A 23705-nucleotide genomic window follows, 5' to 3' on the forward strand; every position below is an offset into this window, starting at 1 on the left:
AATATTCTTACTATGAAACATGAGTGCCAAATATGCGCCAGTTGTAGGAGAGTAGCCATTGCCGCTACTATGCCCCTTCACCAGCGGCTGGAACCGCTTACCTCTGTGTTGTGTGCATAGCTGCTGCAGCGCCTCTTTGCAGGCGACAGTGGCATTTACTGGCGGCGCCTCGCATTTACTCTGGATTAGAACTACAGGGTAGCAGTCAGGGTGGGTGAAAGAGAGCACTGAGGGCCTGATTCAGAGCCGGACGCTATTTGCGCTCGCTCGGTCAGAAAAAGGGGCCGGTTATTTAAATAGAGCGCTCGCTCATTGCGGTCTGTTGACGCCTCTATGTCTGAGCGAGCAAACGAAACATGCGCTCGCTATTTTGTGAAGACGCCCCCTGGCTGCTCGCATCATACGTCATCTCCGCTATTTATTAGATTAATCGAGTACATCGAAAGGCGTATTAACTGCTCGCTATTCTTGTTGGATTTTCCTACCGCAATCATGCGAGCAGTTCAGGCTAAGAGACAACCAAGTGACGTGGCCGATGATGCTGCTTTGTTAATTATGCACACCCATTAAATGCCCGTTTTGACCGTCTGGCACGCCTGCGTTTGGATCTCCACTCCCTGTTTTCAAGCACCTTCCCCTGTTACCACCCACAAACGCCTCCTCCTGTCACTCAAATTAGCAGGCACTCGCTATTTTGCGAATACACGATTTCCGACCGCACTGACTGGTTGGCGCATGCGCATTACGACCCATACGCATGCGCAGATGTGCGAACATCGCTCGGAGCGAGCGAGCGAGCGGCCGCTTACGAGCGGCTCTGAATCAGGCCCTGAGTTCAGTACAATACAGCACAGCCAGGGATGGTTTATAGTGGAAGGTCTTATCGGTAGGTCGCAGGACCCCAGCAGGGATGGACACGGTAGTGGTGATACACCCAGAGGGAATGCACACAACTGAGCCAAAGGCAGCCTCCAGTAGTGCCACACATTCCAATAAGCTCTCCTGGCAATGGAACAATGCTAGCAGGTAATTGGAGCGGTGTGGCCAACATAGAGATATTACATATTAATTGTTAGTATATGGGAATAGTTCTGGGTGCAGGGAATAATAGGTTAAAATCTAAAATTGAGATATCAGTCCTGATTCTGATGCTGGGCATACACTATACAATTATCTGTCAGATATCTGTCCAATCTGGCTGGATGGAAAGAAAACCTGGTAATGTATGGGAGCAAATGACAGTCGATCATATGGTCTTAAACACTGGAAAACGGACAAAAAACTATTATTCAGATTGGGTAAATTTGTGTGTTTTAACCAATTTATTTGAACGACCATTTTTGTCTGTTTTCCAGTGTTTGTGAGCAAATGGATGATTGTCATTGGCTCCCATACATTACCAGGTTTTCACTCCAACCAGCCAGATATCTGACAGATCATTGTATAGAGTATGCCCAGCACTAGTTGGACATGAATTAGCTGTAATTGCGGGAAGCTGCGGTTGCCGCAATGCTAATGCAGTGATCCTGGTGGTTTCAAGTGGGAAGTGGCGCCACCTACTGTTTTTCCTTTATCATTATTATCGATACTTGCACCAGACCCCCTACTGGGTGCAACAGATCCATCAGAAACAGACTTTCCTTTGCTGTAGAAGTGACTCTGAATACCACGGTACGCCAGCCACACGCCCACGACACTCCCACAAGGGGAGATCCACCCAACATCCGTCCAACTTAGAATCGCCTGGACCATAAACACTATTTAGAGTAATCTGGCTCCCAAAATAACTATGGTTCATCATTGGGGCAGTTTCCACTACTAGGGGTATAGAAACTAAAGGGCGGATTTTTAGAAGTGTAGTTGTTGCCCATAGCAACCAATCAGATTTTACCTAACATTTATTTAGCACCTTCTAGAAGATAATAGCTAGAATCTGGTTGGTAGCTATGGACAACATCTCCACTTCTAAAAACATGGACTTTAGTAAATATGCCCCCCTACTCCTTTCTTAGACAAGGAGACTCCCTGTAGTACTCTACCAAAGGTATGTTGCTGTCAGTGTGTGATCAAAAGCTCAATTAACAAGCGGCATCCTATATCACAGAGTTATACACACATGCTGGGGCCATACTGTCTCAGAAATACATGTATATACAGTGGGTAATTCCTTACCCTTCCATATGGGGAAAGGTGGATCCAGCCACATTGTTTTATTGGGATTGTATTATGATATCATGTTGATGTTTCCATGACAACAGCGAATGATTCCCTTGACACGTTGCTGTAATATCTGTTGTTTGCTATTTACTTGACACTCTGTAACTTCTACCATGAAGGCATAACCTGTACTAATACACAATTTATATTTATTAGCGGATGTTGCCTCAGGGAGCCACTATTTCACTCTTATCTTCCATCAATACAGCCACTAGTTATGCTTAACTAGATAACCTAATTACTAAGTATCTCTAGGAAAGACACAGCTATTAGGGTAAGAGAGGAAATTGGTTTTGTTGGCTGTTTCATGCAGGACGATTGAGAGGCGCAGTTGGCTCGTAGACTCAGGAGCGGAGCGCAGAACAGCGATCGCTACTAACGAATCATTTTTAAAGCATATTGACAGACACTGTAATGCGTGGAGATTATAATCGCACTCCCGGCCTCAAATCGGGCCTCAGGAGAGCCTCCTTCCTGCCTCCAGTGGAGAGAGAATAAGAATTCATTTGAACGCGGAGTATTTGTTTCCCAGCATATATAGAAGTTTTCTCCCCCTTATACTTCATTAAGCAGACATAACCGTGAGACCTCTCCCCTCTTATGTGTAGCTGCAAAGTGGATGTTCTGCTTTAATGTACATACATACAGCCGACAGGTGTGTGCTGTAGTGGGGAGCACTAAGCTGAGCCTATCCTTTACAGGGAAATAGATTTATTATAGTATCTCTTATTAAAATATATGATCTTTAATCAGGTGTATTTTTACAGCGTTGTCCTATCGGTGTATATCGAATAAAGCATTTTTTTCTCTATATAAAAAGGTACCGCCACTCGCCTAATGATAATTGCTTTATTCGTTTCTCAGATTATTTCATTGATTTTTTCCTGTTTCAATTTATACCCAAACATACGGCGCTGGTACAGCGTACAGCTGACTGCCAGCAGAAACAAAATGCGGCGTCAATCATTTTGGAAATCGTGTTCTTCAAAGAAAGTGGAAGCGTATTTATTACTTACATTAGCAAAGATTTATCAATGAGCGCCTGTCAGTTTGGTGGGTTTCAATATCTAAACCCCATTGTTTGAAAGATCCTAATTCTCTAATGCCCCCATAACATTCCTTTTTCTGGAACTCTGACACAAACTATCTGCTCATGGCCACTTTATCTCATATTCTGGGGTTAATGTAATAGGCTGCGGACTACAGGCATCGGCGATTTGTGGGCGAGACTGACGAGTGTTCCTGACCAAGGCTTTCAGAAACTGAAACGTTAATATACACCCCCTCTCGTATCATTTTGTAATCCTGAGTGCTGCACCTTCTTCATTGTATTATTGCCTATACGTCTGTGAGGGCATCGGATAAAGGCCCTCATTCAGAGCCACTCGCTATTTGCGGTCGTTCGTTCTAAAACAAGGGGTGGCTATTCAAATGAACGTTCGAACAAAACTTGCGTTCGTTTTTTTTGGAAAAATACGCCCCCTGGCCGCTCGCATCCTACGTCATGTCCGCTATTTATTAGATTAATCGAGTACGACCAGGGTATGAACTGCTCGCTATTCTTGGGGTTGGTGTTTTCTACCACAATTTTGCGAGCAGTTCTGACTATAAAATAACCCAGTGACGTGGTTAATGACGCTGCTGTATTAATTATGCACACCCATAAAACGCCCGTTTTGACCTTTAAGCACGCCTGCGTTCTGATTTCCACTCCCCATTTTCAAGCACCTTCCCCTGTTACCACCCACATACGCCTCTTTCTGTCACTCAAAATAGCAGGCATTCGCTGTTTTGCGAGCACATGAATTTCGGCCGCACTGACTGGTTAGCGCATGCGTATAACGATCCGTACGCATGCGCAGTTGGGCTAACATCGCTCGGAACGAACGAGCGGCCACTTACGAGCGGCTCTGAATCAGGCCCAAAGTTGCTTGGATCTTCTCGAGTGCCAGTCCTTGGTAAAAATATATATACACACATATATATATATATTTACAAAGTACTGTGCAAAAGTTTTAGGCAGGTATGGAATAAATACTGCATTCAAAAATAGAAGTGTTAATAGTTTATTTTTATCAATTAACAAAATGTGAAGTGAATGAACAGAAGAGAAATCTAAATCAATATTTGGTGAGACCACCCTTTGCCTTCAAAACAGCATCAATTCTTCAATTCTCCTAGGTACACTTGCACACAGTTTTTGAAGGAACTCAGCAGGGAGGTTGTTCCAAACATCTTGGAGAACTGACCACAGATCTTCTGTGGATGTAGGCTTGGTCATATCCTTCTGTCTCTTCATGTAATACCAGACAGACTGGATGATGGTGAGATCAGGACTATGTGGGGGCCATATCATCACTTCCAGGACTCCTTGTTCTTCTTTACGCTGAAGATAGTTCTTAATGACATTGGCTGTATGTTTGGGGTCGTAATCCGGCTGCAGAATAAATACCTGATGGTATTGCATGATGGATAAGTACCTGCCTGTATTTCTCAGCATTGAGGGCACCATTAATCCTGGCAAAATCCCCAACTCCATTTGCTGAAATGCAGCCCCAAACTTGCAAGGAACCTCCACCCTGCTTCACTGTCGCCAGCAGACACTCATTATCTACAGAGCAGAGGGCTCATCGAGGTCCCGAAATGCCATCAACAGGTCTAGTATGACGCAACAGGACACAACACACCATGACATCTCCATTGAGAGAAATATGCTCGGAGTTGCTTGTCCCATGATCCCGCTGCTGGTGTGACCAGCTAGGGCGTGCTGTGATTACTCCTAGGCCAAGGAGTCTTAGGGTTATCACCCTACTCTGTTCTCAAATGCCTGCTTCCATGAGGACCTTCCCATCAGAGAGGAGGAGGAATGTGAGCCTGATGTACCTGATGTGGGGGTGTTGGCATCAGAAATTTATTTGATCATAGGTGTCCGGAAGAGTAAAGTAATACATGTGGCTGTAAATTTGCAGACTGTGTGGGTGGGTAACCAGGATGGTGCAGGGTCTTAGGGACTTAGGTGCTTCTATTACCCTGGTGCCCGCTAGCTTTATCCCTAGGTCCCAAGTTTTAAAATAGCAAAGTGCAAATCACGTTGGCAGGTGGACAGCAGAGAGCAAGGACTGGCCAGTTATTTTGAGCAGGCACAGACTGGCATCCCCACATGGGTAAGACTGTGCCAGCTACCAAGTGATTAGGTAATCTGATTCAGACAGATTTTTAAATGGAGAGGATCATAATGATATGGGGGTGTCAGGACCATCAAAATAGGGGTTTATCCTGCCGGTCACGCCAATTTGCACATTCTGTTTAACATTGCTTTTATAGTATTGTGTTTACCATGTATGTATGTCAGTTGTACAATTCTGTAATGTTGCCAGGTAGGGTTGCACACACTACATTATTGTGTGACCTGGCCTCAGGGCTGTAACTAGGGATGTGGTAGGGCTGCCCAGGGTGCCAAGGTGGAGGGAGTCGCCCCTTTATTTACCTTGCAGGGTGCCTGGTCCTCGGACGAGCCACCCTTTGTATCCTTAGGACAAGCTGGCAACCCAGCTTTCTGGTCCCGATGACGTACCCCTCTCGCCCTCTTAGTGACATTATGACGTCACTGCAGTGGGGGTAGCTTAGGACTCATGGTCACTCTACTAGGGCTCTGCTTGCCCTCATGTCATAGCATCTGTGCGCAGTCTGCTCGTGCCTCACTGAGAGGCATCCTGCGTTAGCACCTCTACGCCATATAACGTTCATACAACAAACTTGTTAAAAAAAAGTTTACTTATAGTGATGTTTTCAGTGCTGAATTTTTCTGTCCAGTAAAATGTGCCATTGTTATTATTAATAATAATAATTTTATTTTGATAACGCTTTTCTCCAATAGGACTCAAAGCGCTTTACCATGAACATAGTACAGAGTTTTAAGGGTATATTTACTAAAGTGCGGGTTTTAGAAGTGGAGATGTTGCCCATAGCAACCAATCAGATTCTACTTAACAGTTACCTAGCACCTTATAGAAGATATGGCTAGAATCTGATTGGTCTACTTCTAAAAACCTGCACTTTAGTAAACATACCCTTTAGATTTGCATATGAATAGAATACAAAGGTAGTATCTAGATGCCCTGACGTCATCAGCTACTGTCCAACGTCATTTCCTACCATCCTCACGGGCATAGAGGGGGAATATAATCTTGTGGCGAGCCATCGAGCCTGCAGAGCGGCGAGCGGACAAGTTACTTCTTTGGGCGGACTTTGTCTCCATGCATTCGCACTTCCGCCCTCACTGCAGGTCTCTTCCAGGTCCTTAGCATGAAGGGGATATAAGCTCTACCATAATACAAAGGTGCGGCAGACACTTTGGGTCATCATTTCCAAGGATTATTCAGCCTACAGTACCTAAGAAGGATCTAGGGGAGGTAGCCATTTTAGGCACACTACATAGGAGTGCACTGGACAGTATAGGCAATGCTCGGAAGGGATGATACATAATGGGGGAAGATATAGATACTAGACGAGATAAACAATCCTTACAGAATGATCAGAACCATGCATTGTTGAGTTCCAGTTGAGGCAGCCATCTTTGCTGCACTACAGAGTTGGTGTAAAACTCTTCGGAAACCATACGGAATGAGAAACGTGTGGGATGTAGAGAGGATAAAACAGTCTCATGGTGCATACACACGGTCAGATTTGTCAGATGAACGATTTGAACTATGGCCCTGATTCAGAGCCGGACGCTCTGACAGAGCTCTCGCTCTGAATCAGGGCCAGGCGGCCAGGAATCATCGAGTGGCCAGGAAGAAGGTTGCGATGGTCAAGACCATTGCGACCATCGGGCTTGCGACGAGACCCTTGTGGTAGGGTCTCGTTGCCGCAAGCCCCAGAGAGATTTCGGCTCTAACAGAGCCGAAATCTCTCCCACTGCGAGTGATCTCAGTGGGGCCGCCCCCAAACGGAGGCGTTCACATGGGAACGCCTCCGTTTGGGCAGCCACTCCCCCGGCCCGCCCACCAAAGGGGGCATGCTGTCACTCAACATCGACAGCACGCCCCCTTTGGTACGAGACCCGGAGCGACAGATTGCCCGTCGCTATCCGGGTCTCCCGCATGCGCAGAACAGAGCCGGCTCCGTTGTGCGCATGCGCTCTGGCCCATCATCGACCAGCTTGCGACCAGGTCAGAATCAGGCCCTATGAACGATATTTGACTGCATTAAAATGACTGAAATCGTCCAAAACTGACTGCAAACACATCAGATATCATTATCCGACCATCGGGAACGCGCATCGTTCATCATTCAAACGTGTCAGATATGTCAGATTTTTCTTCAGATGTGAACGATTGAACGATTTTTTTAAATCGTTATCGTTCAGATCTGAAGAAAAATCTGACCGTGTGTATGCACCATCAGTGATAACTTCTTCCAAATCAAAAAATAGGCCGAATAGAGAAGAGCGATCTGGGACATTTACAGCCATCGTATGAGTATAATTGTGTTTTCATATAAGATAAGTTATTGTTGATGGCATGTCCTGCAGAGAGGTGAGCCCTTCACCCAATCAGTACTGATGTAGCTTCACAGCTCGTGGGGTTATATGAGAGAGTTGATCATCCCTGCTTATAGGAGGGGTATAACTTTCTTATAATGGATGGCTTTCATTGTTTATAAAGATTATTCAGGTGCTACGTTCATCCCAGATGTTTGTAAAGAGAATTTTCTCCCTTTTCCCATCATGGGTTAATAACTTGTAGGAACATACATCTGCTTCTATCTATCGGAGTATCTGACATGCCAGCCGTCTTCTCCAAACATGCACGTCTTGTTTCATGTGACAGCTGAACACGCATAATGAGGGGGATCCCACTCACAACTAGCATGTCAGCCATACACGTGGGCACATTGATCCTTGTGCCTCCATTTAAATGGGCTATATGGAGCACTGGTGATCCCTAGTGCGAGTTGAATCGAGCGGAACCGTGATGCTGCTAACAGCTCGTCCGTAATAGCGAAAGAGCAATATGAATGGTGAGGCTACGCCGACGCTGCGTATGGTTCTTTTCTTATTTGGAGATAATGCGTGCTTATAGTGTTGTGACTGCAGTTTGCATTATTGTGGTTTGTTATTTTGCCGGCTGGTGTGTTGTATGTATAACCGTATCGTTCTGCAGCACAGGTCGGCGGTGCAGCTCCGGTGCCGCCAGGGCAATACTACGTCCTCTCCCTCTCATTGTTCTGATCATTTCTTTCTTCGTTTTTATCTCCCCCCGTCCAGGCGCATCGATGATGACAAAGGAAGGACACACGAGCTGGAGCATTCTGCAATCAAATGCATGCGAGGGATCCTGTACTGTTACATGCGGCAAGCCGATAAGGTAGAGGCAGCTACGTGACCCAGCATCTCAGTAACAGGAGGCTATCGCAGGCATTCTCCGTTTCCCCGTCACCTACGTTATCAGTTATAAGCTGTATATTCCATGCAGACAGGCTCTCACATGTTCTCCGTCTGTAGACATCATTAGCTGAATAATAATGAGCAGCTGAACCGTTCCATTATAAAAGCCGGATCCATCCGTTCCTTATCTGGGTACTGTCGGAGTGAGATCCACCGAGGTCACACAAGACACTTCCTCATTATCAATGATGCATCTACTTAATCGCCCACTAACCTATTTGTCCGGTCACTTGTGACCAGCGTTCTGCGGGATGATGGTGTCATTTCCGCTAGCAGTCTCTGAACAGGGTTCCCCGTTTATGGCCTGCTCGGTTAGGCACAATACATTATCAAGGGCTTAAGAGAGCATGAATGATCTATTACTCAGTCTCCTGTATATACATTGCAGGCATGCAGCAAACCCCCCTTGCCCCCCCCCTTAATGGTCGCGCTTCCAACACTGCAACGACTGAGATCCCATGGCTGGAACGTGCGGTTTTCTTGTTGCTGTGTGTTTACCCCAGGTTGTGGCTGCGTAAAGGCCTGATAGACATTTCCAGGGACCGCCAGCACAGGGACTCTCTCAGCTCAAGTCAACGCGGGCAAGTGTTATTTCAAGCAACATTCTGTAAATGGGTTGCGTTAGGGGACACAATGGCTTTCATAGGGGGTTTTCATGGAAAGCCAGCAGTGCATGTTTGTCAGGTTTCTCATAAGCCTTGTAAAATAAAACCTTTTACATACAGTACGTCCATAATCCATTGGTTGTGAAAGCATTTGGGAACCATTCTGCAGATTGCCCTGCGGTCTACTGTTGATAAATTAAGCATGGATTGATGTGGTTTCCAAAGGTGCCCACACACTAGGCAATATTTTACACGATCAGCCCGATTCCGACGCAAATATGTCCTAATCGTGAGTCTCTACTCACGATTACGATGCTGATGCGCGTACCCGCTGGTCGCGCGGTATGCTATCGGGAAGCCGGCGGACGTAAGCTCGACAGACGGCTTCCCGACTGCTTTGTCCCGGCGAGGGTTAAATGACAGGCGTCTAATTCTAGACGCCTGTCATTTTTCTGATGCCGGGAGACTGGCGCCAGACATCTGATCGAAGTGATGCCGGGCGCCGCTACAGACAGCCGCGGGGGGAGGAGGGTTAGGTTTAGGGCTCCCGGGGGAAACTTAGGGTTTGGCATCCCCCCGGGATATTAGGGTTAGGCTAGGGGGTGGAAGGGTTAGGGTTAGGCACCCCCCCGGAGGACTTAGATTTAGGCTGCGGGGCAGGGGGGGTTAGGTTTAGGCACTTAGAGCGGGGATTAGGGTTAGGCAGCGGGGAAGGCGAGAGTTAGGTTTAGGCACTTAGAGGGGGGATTTGGGTTAGGCACTGGGGGGAAGGTTAGGGTTAGGCACCCCTAAGGAGAGTTAGGGGGGTTAAGTTAGGTTAGTTATTACTTACCTGGGGACGATCGGGATTTTCAGCCGTGTCGGCCTGCCGCTGTCGGGATTTGAAATTCGTATGTATTCCGGTCGTACATCGCATCTTCAGATCTTGCCTACTGCAGGCAAGATCTGAAAATCTTATCACGATGCACTGGAATAGTATAGGATGCACGATAGAAATCGGACACAATAGCGGATCGCGACCTGAACGCCTAGTGTGTGGGCACCTTAACCCACCTAGTTGTGAGCTGAACATTTCAGCTGACCTTTACCTGCCAAGTGAATTTGAAAAGAGAGAAGTCTGAGCTCTTAGGTTCTCTTCCCTCCCTAGTCATTATAATACAACTCGCAGTCAGCCAGGACAGCTCTTAGGTTTGTTTAACTTTGATATTACATTTATAGTGCTCACTGTACAACCATTAAACCTTGTTCAATGAGCCACTCATAGCCTAACGTGGCTGATAACATCACCAGTGATGTCAGTGGGAGAGCTTCCGCGCTCTGTTAGAGCCAGAATCTCTCTGGGGCTTGCGGCCACGAGACCCTACCACAAGGGTCTTGTCGCAAGAGACCATCGCGACCATCATCCTGGCCGCTTGCTATAGCTGCGAGCGGTCAGGAGGTCGCACATAAAAAAACAAGCAAACGCCCAGATTCAGAGTGAGCGCTCTTTCAGAGCGTCCATCTCTGAATCAGGACCTGTGTCTGTATAAACCCCAGTTTGTCATATAACTGCAGTGTATGATGTGATACGATTATGCCGGCCCAGACCTTATTGTTACATTGACAGTTCAGAGAATAATATGCAGAACTTTTAAATTAACTCAAGGTAAGATATCTGGTAAAATCATCTTTCACGAGTAATCTATATAATTAGTGAGAAAGCGTGTCTGTCTGTCTTTTTGTCCTTTATGCAGGGCCAGCGTTTTAGACCTAGCTCCACCAAATTTGGGAGGGTGGTGTAGTTTGACCCAGGATTAGGTTTTTGCCTAGATTTGAACTTCGTCAGGGCCACACACTGTTACACAATCCCTAAAAATGGGGACACAGGTTTCCGGGCTCCAGTGGCAATTGACAGTCTGCCAAAAACCTGTATGAAAGCTACAAAGGTATCCTTTCAACGGCAGCATGGCCCTCGCTGACTATGTCGCCCATCAGACCTACATGCAGGTCTGACAGCCAATGTCGTTGCCGATGCGCGGGAGCGCGCATCATCAGTGACATTGACTGTACACACTAGAAGATGTTGCCGACATGTCGTACGATCCGGCCAGATCGTACGACATATCGTCTAGCATGTACCGCCTATTAGTCTTTTTTTAAATGACCATATATATTAGTCAGCCCTCTGAGTTTGTATGCAAGGGCGTAACTAGAACTTTGTGGGCCACATAGCAAGATCTTAAAAGACCCCTCCCCCCAGAGGTAAAAAGAAACGCATACATTTGCCCCCATACAGAGCCCATTTATGTTATGCCACTCAGTAGTACCCCCATATACACATTATGCCGCACAGTAATGCCCTTTATGCTACACAGTAATACCCCTTGTACATCTCCCAGTGTTTCTCCAGCAGCCTCTCCCTGTGTGCACCAGCAGGTGTGGATTTGGTGCCGGGCCGTCGGCTTATTACAGCTGGCGCAGTGGCAGACATGGACAGACAGCACCTGCACAATTCGGATCTGGTGCCAGTCGCAAGCTCCGATTGGCTCGCAACTGGGACCAGCAGCCAATCAGGAGCCGCCACTACTGATTACCGGTCTGCGAGCTCTAATTGCCTCGTTACCGGCAGCGCTGTCTCTCCATGCCAGTCAGTGCCCCTGCTGTAATCGGTTTGCTGGCCGGACACCAAATCAACACCACTGATACCCAGGCCCCCCTCGGCGGCCCTGACTGGACCGGCTTACCTTCCGTGCGTGACTTGGTTCAGGGGGTGGGCCAGAGAGGCAGCTCGGGCACCATAGCAGCCGCACCCCTGGCGTCCACAGTAGTTACGCCACAGTTTGCATGCTTATTAATGCTTGATAATTTGACCATATAAGGGAAAATATAAGTAGATGAGCATAATTGTTTTGTTCTTTGAACTAGTGGCCTATAGTGCGCACAGATCGCCGCAGTTCGCGGGGGAAGAGTCAGTTTTGTCGTGTCATTGTATATTATTAGGTATGGCCAGTGTGCTACAAAATTTCTTTTGTATGCATAATTGTGTATTTTACAGGAGTAAAGCCCCCTTTCAGTGATAATATGAGTTTTCTGTATGACATCTCAGTACTCGGATCAGGAGTTTGTAAACATAACGGGGTTTTTTTTTCTAGAATTTTTTTTTTTTTTTATATATCATTCATAGTTTGAATTGTGCGATTTGATTAATAAGACACGTGACCATTTCTATTCCAGGTTGAACAGTTTAAGCAGGACCCCAGCCCGCAGAAATGTCTGCATTCTATTTTCCACATGGACACCGGGGACGAGATCCTGTCATACAAAGAATACGGCCACATCCAGGTAACATGCCGCTGTCACGTGTTCTCTCCTGCCTGTGTCCCGTGTGTCACCATGACTGTCACTGTACAGATGTGTCCTCGTACACTAAGGCTGCAGGTGCGCCAAACAGCCCTTCTTGGCACGCCAGGTCTCGTCTGACTCTGGTTCCGCTGTTCGGTTTTGTTTGCGGCTTTTTTTGGCCCAAAATGCGCTTTAGTCACAAACAAATACGACAAACCGCTTCACGAGACTGCGCTGACTAATTTGATATGTGACACTTGTATATCTGTGTGCGAGTGAGTGTGAATCTGTATCGGAAGTGTTACCATGCAGCGGACGCAGCTTATATCCGCGCCAAGTTGTGCATTGTTTACAGACTATAGCAAATGAATCAGTGCAGTCTCGTAAAGCGGTTAGTCGCTTTCATTTGCGACTAAGGGCTATATTCAAGTTTGAGGCGAAAAGTCCGAGATCGGCTTTTTCGCCATCATCGCCGTTTTTTGCAGGGATAAAGTATCGTGCGCGTGCCCGCTTATCCCCGTATTCAATTAGGATCCGGCAAAAACGGCACCCGGCGGAAAGCTAAGTATTGTAAGATCCTGTCACTTTAGGGGAAATCAGCCTGTCATCCCCCAAAAGATGGTCTGACATGGGGGATCACTATGGGTACACCTGATTTGGCTTGCTGAAGGCAATTGGGGTTTTTTAAATTGCCGCGGCAGATGCATAAATGCGCCTGTGAAGAAGTGGTGAAGAATAGTACTTAGCTTTATTTTTTGGGAAAAAAAAGCTAGTCCCATCAAATTTGGGGTAGATGAAAATGGGTGCAAGCATATTTTTAAGTCCCTAAAGTAATTTTAAAAAATTCTTCAAAAATCTACCTGCAGCTACCAGCCGCATTCTAGAAAACACCTGCCGCATACTTGGGGACCCCCCCGGAGTCAATTTCGCTAGTTTAGAAGTTTGTCCCCCAATATTAATTTTTTTTGCCCCCAGAATGAAAGTACCTTTTTTGGGGTGTCCTAAGTAATTGTTTTTAAGAAAAATTTAACACAGATTACATTGAGGGGACATTCCAAAGGCTGCAGGCTACTTTTTTTTTATTCTGCACCCCAAAACCCCAATTCTGCACTTTTTTTCGCCACCTAAACAGTGGCGAAAACTTATCCCGTTTTTTTTACAAACACTTTTTGCACCTGCGAAAAAGTCTTTGAAATTGAATATGGGGATAAGTGAAAATGGGCAGCCTAACTGAATACGGCCCTAAGACACATTTTTAGGTGAAAAAGATGCTCGGCGCAGTCGCATGGGATCTGGCAGCTCACTCGCCGTATATTGCAGCTAGGCATATGAGGTACATTATTTATTATTGCTATGTAGTGATATTAAATAACACACAGGGGAAGTGTCATCGTTACAGTGATGAGGTCTTTAATTGACCTGGGCCCTCATTCAGAGCCGTACGCTCTGAGCAGAGCGCACGCTCTGAATGAGGGCCGGGCTCCATTTTCATGGAGCGTCCTCCTGGACGCTCGTATAGCTGTGGGTCACCACCCACAGGCTATACGAGCGTGCTTTGTGATGGCCGCGATGGTCTCGACCATCGCGACCATCGAAATTGCGAGCCGGAGCCTGCGGTTGAGGTTTTCAACCGCAAGCTCCGGAGTGATTTTGGCTCTATCAGAGCCAAAATCACTCCCACTGACATCACTAGTGATGTCAGTGGGCCGGCTTCTGACGGGAGGCGTTCCCGTGGGAACGCCCCCGTCAGGGAGGCACGCCCACCAAAGAGGGCGTGCTGTCAATCAACATTGACAGCACGCCCCCTTTGATCGGACACAACGAGCGAAGGACTTTCCTTCGCTCGTCGCGTCTGGCGCATGCGCACGACGGAGCTCCCTCCGTCGTGCGCATGCTCAGTGCATAACATCGACCCATTTGCGAGCGGACAGCCGCTCGCGTGTGGGTCTGAATCAGGCCCCTTATCTGCTGTTCCTGCTAAAAGAAGTTTTCCAAAATCATACAACATTAGTGTACCAGGTTTGCACATATCTCCCTGCAGCATTTATTCCATACATTTCATTATCTGTCCTGACATCTACTGATTTCATCTAGAATGTGCTGTTTATTATTCTTGCAATTGGATATGGCACAGAGCTGCTCTGTGCATCCTTTTGTACAATGAATTTCAGACTACCCCAAGCTAGAGCTGGATCTGATTAATGTGTCCTATAGATATGTTGTCTTTCTGTCTCACCGATCTGTTTTTTTCACCACAATCTTTGTCATTTGGGTAGATTTGATTTGCGTTGCCTTTGGATATGATGCAGAGCTTCTGCAGCTGAACAGCCATGTGCAGTTCTGCTGATACTTCCACAAATCACGACCCAACCACCTGAAGCTGGAGCTCAGGACATTTAATGTCTGTTCTTTATACATTATATTTGCTAACAGTATGGATGGACTTGTTAGTCCGCCTACATAAACGCGTTAACAACACACAAATACTTATTACCAAATCCAGAGCAGGATTTCTGACCGCAGAAACAATCAAGCGTATTAGTTTGCGCTGCAGGCAATGCTTCCATTATCAGCGGTGACCGTGGGTTGTCAGTGTTACAGATACAGAGACCATTGTTTAAGCCATTATTCAAATTGTTACAGAAATTCTCTTTGACGATAATGCTGTAATTTAGATAAACATGAGGCAGTTTGAATTAGGGCTTTTAAAGTAATTGCCCGCAGATCTAATCCTTGTTTCCAGGCAAAAGTTAAATGTTCATTTTAGAAGCAAGACAGACTTGTATGTAGAAGTACTCTCCCCGCATATTGCTGGGTGCATTTTACAAAGCATTAAAAGAGAAATAGGACATTGAGTGACCAGATATGGTTAGTTTAGCCACGCGGCTGGATTGCCAAATTGGTCAGATCTGGTTTTTCGTTGTCGGTCGAATGACCATATCACAAGATGAAAGTCACTGACCGTCTAGATTTGATAGCTCGGCCATTCAGAATCCAGATGATTTTGTATATATATTTAAGGGGCGTCAGTGGTATTTGGCTCACATGCAAGGCGGCGGTATCTGGTTAGTTTGATAATATCAGGTAATCTGCATGTTTTTTTTTTATATCACCATGTATTGCCCCCCTGTATGCCTCCTAGACAGTCACTTTTAGGCCGGGATCCTATTAGCTGCAAAAACTATACATTTTTCGCAGGTCTGAAGTTTGCACACTGGCCCTGATTCAGAGCCGCTCGCAAGTGCTGTGCGCTCACAAGCGGGCCGATGTTTATGCACTGCGCATGTGCCGCATCCGGCGTGCGCGAGCCCCGCTGAGCGACTGAAGTTCAGTCGCTACGGGGCTCGCAACAAGACAGGGCGGCTGTCGCCCGTGAGTGACAGCTTGCCCCGTTTTGTGGGCGGGTACGGGGGGGGTGGCTGGACAAACGCAGATGTTCCCTTAGGAACGTCTGGCGTTTGTTGGGAGGTCTTACTGACATCACTGCTGATGTCAGTAGTGGACTTCCTGCTCTATTAGAGCAGGAAGTCCACTCGGCCTTGCGGCAGCCTAGACCCTACCGTAGGCTCTCGTCGCAAGGCTGATGGTCACGATTATCGCGATGGTCTCCACGCCGCTCGCACAAGCTGTGGGTGGTCTCCCACAGCTTTGCAAGTGGCCGGAGAACAAAACAAAAAAGCCCACAATCCCAGCAAGCGGCCAGCGGCTGCGAGCGGGTCTGAATCAGGACCGTCCCAGCTAAATTTGGAGCGGCCTCCCACAGCTTATGTGAGCGGCCAAAAAGATGGCCGCGATGGTCAAAGACCATCGCGACCATAAGGCTTGCGACGAGACCCTGCGGTAAGGTCTCGCTTCCGCAAGCCCAGGAGTGATTTTGGCTCTATCAGAGCCAAAATCACTCCCACTGACATCATTACTGATGTCAGTGGGGCCGGACTCAGACGGTAGGCGTTCCCATGGGAACGCCTCAGTCTGGCAGTCACGCCCCCCGGCACGCCCACCAAAGGGGGCGTGCTGTCAATTAACATCGACAGCAAGCCCCCTTTGGTGCGAGACCCGGAGCGACGGAGAGCCCGTCGCTATCCGGGTCTCGCGCATGCGCACGATGGAGCTCCCTCCATCGTGCGCATGCGCAGTGGGGCAACATCGACCCGTTTGCGAGCGTTTTTTGCTCGCGAACGGGGCTGAATGACCCCCACTGTTCGCAGTGAAAAGTACTGGAGAAAATAAGATTATTCTGCCTGTACCACTATTAAAGTCAAACTAACCTTGAGTAACATTATAAATGTGTATTAGTGGCCATTATCAAAGGGTTTAGGGTTCTTAAATTGTGTCACATGGCTGTTCTATGCATTTTTTGTGGCCAAAATAAATGCTGTAGTTAAGTTAAAGGTGCATAAAAATGGGTGTAATTATATTTTTGATGTTATTATAGGGCACTTTTAAAAAATGTTAAAAATACACCTGTCACTTGTACCTGCAATCCTAAAAACACCTGTCCCGTCCATGCAACCCCCCAAATTACCTATACCAGTTCTTAAAACCCATATTCCAACACTTTTTAATTTTTCACCCCAAAAATGACATAATTATTGGCCAAAATAAGCGAATTAAAAAATAATTTTTTCCTAATTTGTCATTTATACCCCTTTCAGACAGAAAAACAAATTACCGGGTTAAACTCTTCAACCCGGTAATTTACCGATTTACACGGGTATTTCTTCTGTCTGAAAGGGTCAAGCCGGGACTTCAACCCAGGACTTTACCAGGGTCGGAGACACGGGAATTTAGACTCTGGTTGAGACAGAAGAAATACCCGTGTAAATCGTCAAATTACCGTTGAAGAGTTTAACCCGGCAATTTGCTCATCTGTCTGAAGGGGGGTACAGGCAAGAAATGGCAAATACGCAATACGCAAATGCCGGATAAAATTCAGGTTTTTTGCTATTTTCTGTCTGAAAGTGGTATTAGGAGGGCGTCCCAGTGGTTCAAGTCCTGACATTTTTACCTTAAAATAGGGGTTTTGCACAACTTTTTCACCTTCTCAGAGATGGTGAAAACGTTTTTGCCACTTTCGGCTATGTAGAATTTGCACATGTGAAAACCGCCGCCAATAGGATAGCACGATAAGTATTTTTTTGCATGATGAGACTTTTTTTTGCCGAAAAACGGCTTATCACAGCTAATAGGATATGGCCCTTTGTCTAATATGATTTGTAAAGGACAACAATAGCTTGCTCCGAACATGGGCCCTCATTCAGAGCCGCTCGCAAGCGGGTCGATGGTGGGGCATTGCACACGCGCCGCACGCAACCTGCGGAGCGAGTGAGAAATTCACTCGCTCCGGGGCTCGCTACAAACGGGGCAGCTGTCGATGTTGATAGACAGCTCGCCCCGTTTTGTAGGCGGTGGGGGGGGGGGGGTGGCTGGACAAATGGAGGCGTTCCTGACGGAGCGCCTGCCGTTTGTGGGCGGCCACACTGACATCACTCGTGATGTCAGTAGTGAGCTTCCTTTTGTCGGAACCTGGCTCGCCATTGGGGGCTACATCACAATGATTAGTGTAAGATAGCAATGTAGTTTTGTCGGAACCTGGCTCGCCATCGGGGGCTACATCACGATGCTCAGTGTAAGCTAGCAAGGTAGTTTTGTTGGAACCTGGCTCGTCATCGGGGGCTACATCACAATGATCAGTGTAAGTAAGCTAGCAAGGTAGTTTTGTCGGAACCTGGCTCGCCATCAGGGGCTACATCACAATGATCAGTGTAAGCTAGCAATGTAGTTTTGTCGGAACCTGGCTCGCCATCGGGGGCTACATCACAATGATTAGTGTAAGCTAGCAATGTAGTTTTGTCGGAACCTGGCTCGCCATCGGGGGCTACATCACAATGATCAGTGTAAGCTAGCAATGTAGTTTTGTCGGAACCTGGCTCGCCGTCAGGGGCTACTTGGCACGACTGAAGCTACAGTGTGAAAGAACACATCTCCATAAGGGAAACAAAAAAAACCCCGTACTACTACATAGAGGGTGTTTGCCCTTTAAGTATTATACTTTTGTGTTTGAAATATTTCCAAGAATTCCGATGGAGGCCCGTGCGACGTGCAGCCGCGCGCCACCATATCAGGAGCTGTTATAAGGTCAGCAGACAATGCGCGGCCATTAATTACCGGTAACCTTTCTTTTTTATTTCAGATAAATGCCGTGTCCCTCTTCCTCTTGTATTTGGTGGAAATGACCTCCTCCGGACTACAGATTATTTACAATACAGACGAGGTAACTGGCTGCTTCCAATTTCATTATCTTTGATCAATATATTTTTCATTAATCCTTTCCTGTATCGCCTTTGCAGCTTAATTATATTTCACGCATACGCTCACTAGGCATCAGGCTACTTGCGTATACGGGTGCTGATGTGTAACTCGCAGAGGGAACAGGGGAGGTTTCTATCATTCAGAGGCAAAGGCTTTGTTTGCAGTAATTATCATCATTTACAATCCTAGCAGGGTCTTGAATAACGGTCAGAAAATGGGAATTAAATATTCAGGATAGTCAGAAAAGAACGGACTTGTACTAACACGTCGGTCTGAAGCCTCCTTTCCGTGATGGAGAAAATTAAAGGTCTACTTTTGTTTTGATGCCAATATATAAATTATCCCAAATGAACCCACTACCTCTCTTTTATTGTCTATTAGATACATTTTCTAGCTGTGTATCTAACATTACCTACAGTGAACTGTTAGGTACACACATCTAGAGAGTATCTAACAAGGAGAAGATATACAATGATCAACATTAATGATGCTGTGGGTGTTACTGCATGGATAAGTATTAAAACAAACATCCTTTAAACCAGTAGATTGTCTCCTAAGTGTCAGTCCCTGATAAAATGTTGTTGGTAAATGTCCTCATACTGTTTTCGACATGGAAAATTGTCAACATATGATATATTAACATAGTGAAAACGTGGACATTAATGTTAGTTAGGTGTTGACATTACTCTGTCAGTATACAGTACCTGTCGGCATACTGTAGGTCAACATTTTAAATGCGACGTAACGTATGTATCCTGTAATTCTCTGTATCTTTTTTATGCTTTTTATATATTTAACTGCACAGTGTGACTTCTCCTGTTCTATATACTAGATCATGTTCTCAGTATCTGGTCTTATTCTTTATGTATAGAGAACGGCACAGTGTGACTTCTCCTGTTCTGTATACTAGATGTAATGCTCAGTATCTGGTCTTATTCTTTGTGTATAGAGAACCGCACAGTGTGACTTCTCCTGTTCTGTATACTAGATGTAATGCTCAGTATCTGGTCTTATTCTTTATGTATAGAGAACCGCACAGTGTGACTTCTCCTGTTCTGTATACTAGATGTAATGCTCAGTATCTGGTCTTATTCTTTGTGTATAGAGACCCGCACAGTGTGACTTCTCCTGTTCTGTATACTAGATGTAATGCTCAGTATCTGGTCTTATTCTTTATGTATAGAGAACCGCACAGTGTGACTTCTCCTGTTCTGTATACTAGATGTAATGCTCAGTATCTGGTCTTATTCTTTGTGTATAGAGAACCGCACAGTGTGACTTCTCCTGTTCTGTATACTAGATGTAATGCTCAGTATCTGGTCTTATTCTTTATGTATAGAGAACGGCACAGTGTGACTTCTCCTGTTCTGTGTACTAGATGTAATGCTCAGTATCTGGTCTTATTCTTTGTGTATAGAGAACCGCACAGTGTGACTTCTCCTGTTCTGTATACTAGATGTAATGCTCAGTATCTGGTCTTTTTCCTTTGTGTATAGAGACCCGCACAGTGCGACTTCTCCTGTTCTGTATACTAGATGTAATGCTCAGTATCTGGTCTTATTCTTTGTGTATAGAGAACCGCACAGTGTGACTTCTCCTGTTCTGTATACTAGATGTAATGCTCAGTATCTGGTCTTTTTCTTTATGTATAGAGAACCGCACAGTGTGACTTCTCCTGTTCTGTATACTAGATGTAATGCTCAGTATCTGGTCTTATTCTTTCTGTATAGAGAACCGCACAGTGTGACTTCTCCTGTTCTGTGTTCATATTCTTTGTGCATAGATAATTGCAGAATATGACTTCTGTTCTGTATGCTGGGTGTAGGTCTCAGTATCCTCTTATTCTTTGTGCATAGATAACTGCAGAGTATAACTTCTGTTCTGTATGCTGGGTGTAATTCTCAGTAACTGTTCTTATTCTTTGTGTATAGATAACTGCAGAGTACGACTTCTGTTCTGTATGCTGGGTGTAATTCTCAGTAACTGTTCTTATTCTTTGTTCATAGATAACTGCAGAGTACTCCTTTTCTGTATGCTTGGTGTAATTCTCAGTATCCTTATATTCTTTGTGCATAGATAACTGCAGAGTACGACTTCTGTTCTGTATGCTGGGTGTAATTCTCAGTAACTGTTCTTATTCTTTGTGTATAGATAACTGCAGAGTACGACTTCTGTTCTGTATGCTGGGTGTAATTCTCAGTAACTGTTCTTATTCTTTGTGTATAGATAACTGCAGAATATAACTTCTGTTCTGTTTGCTGGGTGTAATTCTCAGTAACTGTTCTTATTCTTTGTGTATAGATAACTGCAGAGTACGACTTCTGTTCTGTATGCTTGGTGTAATTATCAGTAACTGTTCTTATTCTTTGTGTATAGATAACTGCAGAGTACGACTTCTATTCTGTATGCTGGGTGTAATTCTCAGTAACTGTTCTTATTCTTTGTGTATAGATAACTGCAGAATATATCTTCTGTTCTGTTTGCTGGGTGTAATTCTCAGTATCTGTTCTTATTCTTTGTGTATAGATAACTGCAGAGTACGACTTCTGTTCTGTATGCTGGGTGTAATTCTCAGTAACTGTTCTTATTCTTTGTGTATAGATAACTGCAGAGTACGACTTCTGTTCTGTATGCTGGGTGTAATTCTCAGTAACTGTTCTTATTCTTTGTGTATAGATAACTGCAGAATATAACTTCTGTTCTGTTTGCTGGGTGTAATTCTCAGTAACTGTTCTTATTCTTTGTGTATAGATAACTGCAGAATATATCTTCTGTTCTGTTTGCTGGGTGTAATTCTCAGTATCTGTCATTATTCTTTGTCTATAGATAATTGCAGAGTACGACTTCTGCTGGGTGTAATTCTTTCTGAATAGATAACTGCAGAGTACGACTTCTGTTCTGTATGCTGGTTGTAATTCTCAGTAACTGTTCTTATTCTTTCTGCATAGATAACTGCAGAGTACGACTTCTATTCTGTATCCTGGGTGTAATTCTCAGTAACTGTTCTTATTCTTTGTGTATAGATAACTTCTCCATATGACTCTCCTGTTCTGCATGCTGGATATAATTCTAGGTATCTGTTCTTACTCTCTGTGTTTCGATAATACTACCGAGTGACATCCCTTATGCATACTGGCCATGGTGCTGTGTATCTGTACTCTAAATACATGAACATCTGAGCAGTACTACTTCTCTTATACTAAATGGGTGCAATTCTCAGTATGAGGTGTTATTGCCGGCAAGTATAGAATACGGAACGCATTGTAACATTCATTTTCTCGTGCCACGTAAAGCTTGCAGCGCCCTCCATCTGATGTAGTGCGCCGCAGGTGATGTCTGCATTTGCAAGTAACACTGCAGTAAAGTGCGTTTACAAAAAATATGATATATATATATATGCAGGTATAAAAGATGATTGCTGAACTAGTGGGAAAATGTTTAGTCCTACAACAAACCCGTGCATTTATAAATGGTTATTGATTGGGAAGAAGAACAGTCTTTTATTGTGTATCGCAGTGCCTACCAAATATCCCTTTGTCCTTATTGTTGTTTACAAAGGCTTTTATTCTATGTACAGCACCTTTCGCACATCGACGTCTGCAGTAACCATGGCACCTGCCTTTGATACAGACTTAGCATTGTGCACAGTGAGAGATAGTACATAACCACTTTTCTGCCGAACAGACAATTTTTCATGGGCTCTGTAGTGTCATGGAATGATTTCATATCCGACAGTAAAACCACTCCTGAGCCTATACATTCACTAGGAAATAATGATATCACCGAGGCATGAGGCACTGCGCGGTGTCACTAGTATTAAGTGAACTTGGGGTCTAGTTACTAAGCAGTGTTAGGAGACAGAGTGAAAAGTGATAAGGTGCCAGCCAATCAGCTCCCAACTGTCATTTTTCAAACACAGCCTGTGAGATGGCAGTTAGGAGCTGATTGGCTGGTACCTTATCACTTTTCACTCTGTCGCCTAACACTGCTTAGTAAATAGACCCCCTAGTGCGTTAATTGGCTGCATTTTTCTGGGTGGGTGTTCGGCCCATACGAACGGTTGCAGTTAATAGTTCATACAATGATCCACTTATCAGTGGCCCTTTTTTTTCCGTGAATAATAAATGGAGATTTATCCAAAATGTGGATTGTTAAGGTTTGTCTGGATGGTTCAATGCGCATTTTTAATGCCATAATGTAAAAAATAAAAAGAAATTCTGGGACGGTAATCCCCAAACCCTAGTTTTACTTAAACATCTTTTAAAAACCTGTATTCCACTTTGCAAAGTATAAAATGTGGGATTGTTCCCCCGTTGCATCCTGTTTACATTATTGCGCATATTTACTAAGTACACGTTTTTATGCACGTGCGAGATGGTTCCCGGTCTCATTACCTTTTTATGTTTCTATACTCTAAATGATTCAATTTGTATCTTTTTTTTTTTTTTTTTTTCTCGTCCTCGCAATGGACATTTTTACTAATTTATCTCCAGGTTGTTTTCCACGGGCGATTACGGTACAAAACACGTCCGTCCCAGGTGACGGCAGGGAGCATTGTCTTGTAATATCAATTTTACATGCAGGCTATTCCTGGCTGCTTTGAGAGCAGTGTAATCTGTGTCAGCATTCGCTCTAACATAGAGACTAAAGTGTTTGTTTCAAACTAAGTTTTAAGTTTGCTGCAGCACAGGCATTGTAATGCGTCTCCATGGTGATAGAGAATAAGGGGGAATATAAAGGGATAATTAATTTTTTTAAAGTGAAGAGAAAGCTACTGATATTGGAGAAAAACATCATAGTCT

General features: G+C 45.1%; 1 protein-coding gene across 3 annotated transcripts in view; it reads left to right on the top strand.

Moving 5' to 3' along the window:
- The window catches only part of PHKB (phosphorylase kinase regulatory subunit beta), a 327566-nt gene that overhangs the window by 93974 nt on the left and 209887 nt on the right, over positions 1-23705 (top strand). For all 3 annotated transcript variants that reach the window (XM_088458985.1, XM_088458984.1, XM_088458983.1), the window contains 3 exons: positions 8486-8585; positions 12484-12591; positions 18785-18865. In XM_088458985.1, coding sequence (XP_088315111.1) covers positions 8486-8585; positions 12484-12591; positions 18785-18865 — 289 coding nt within the window. The remainder of the gene's footprint in view (positions 1-8485; positions 8586-12483; positions 12592-18784; positions 18866-23705) is intronic.

Source organism: Taudactylus pleione, unplaced genomic scaffold, assembly GCF_031769625.1.
Source record: "Taudactylus pleione unplaced genomic scaffold, aTauple2 ptg000885l, whole genome shotgun sequence".
Taxonomy (NCBI): Eukaryota; Metazoa; Chordata; class Amphibia; order Anura; family Myobatrachidae; genus Taudactylus; species Taudactylus pleione.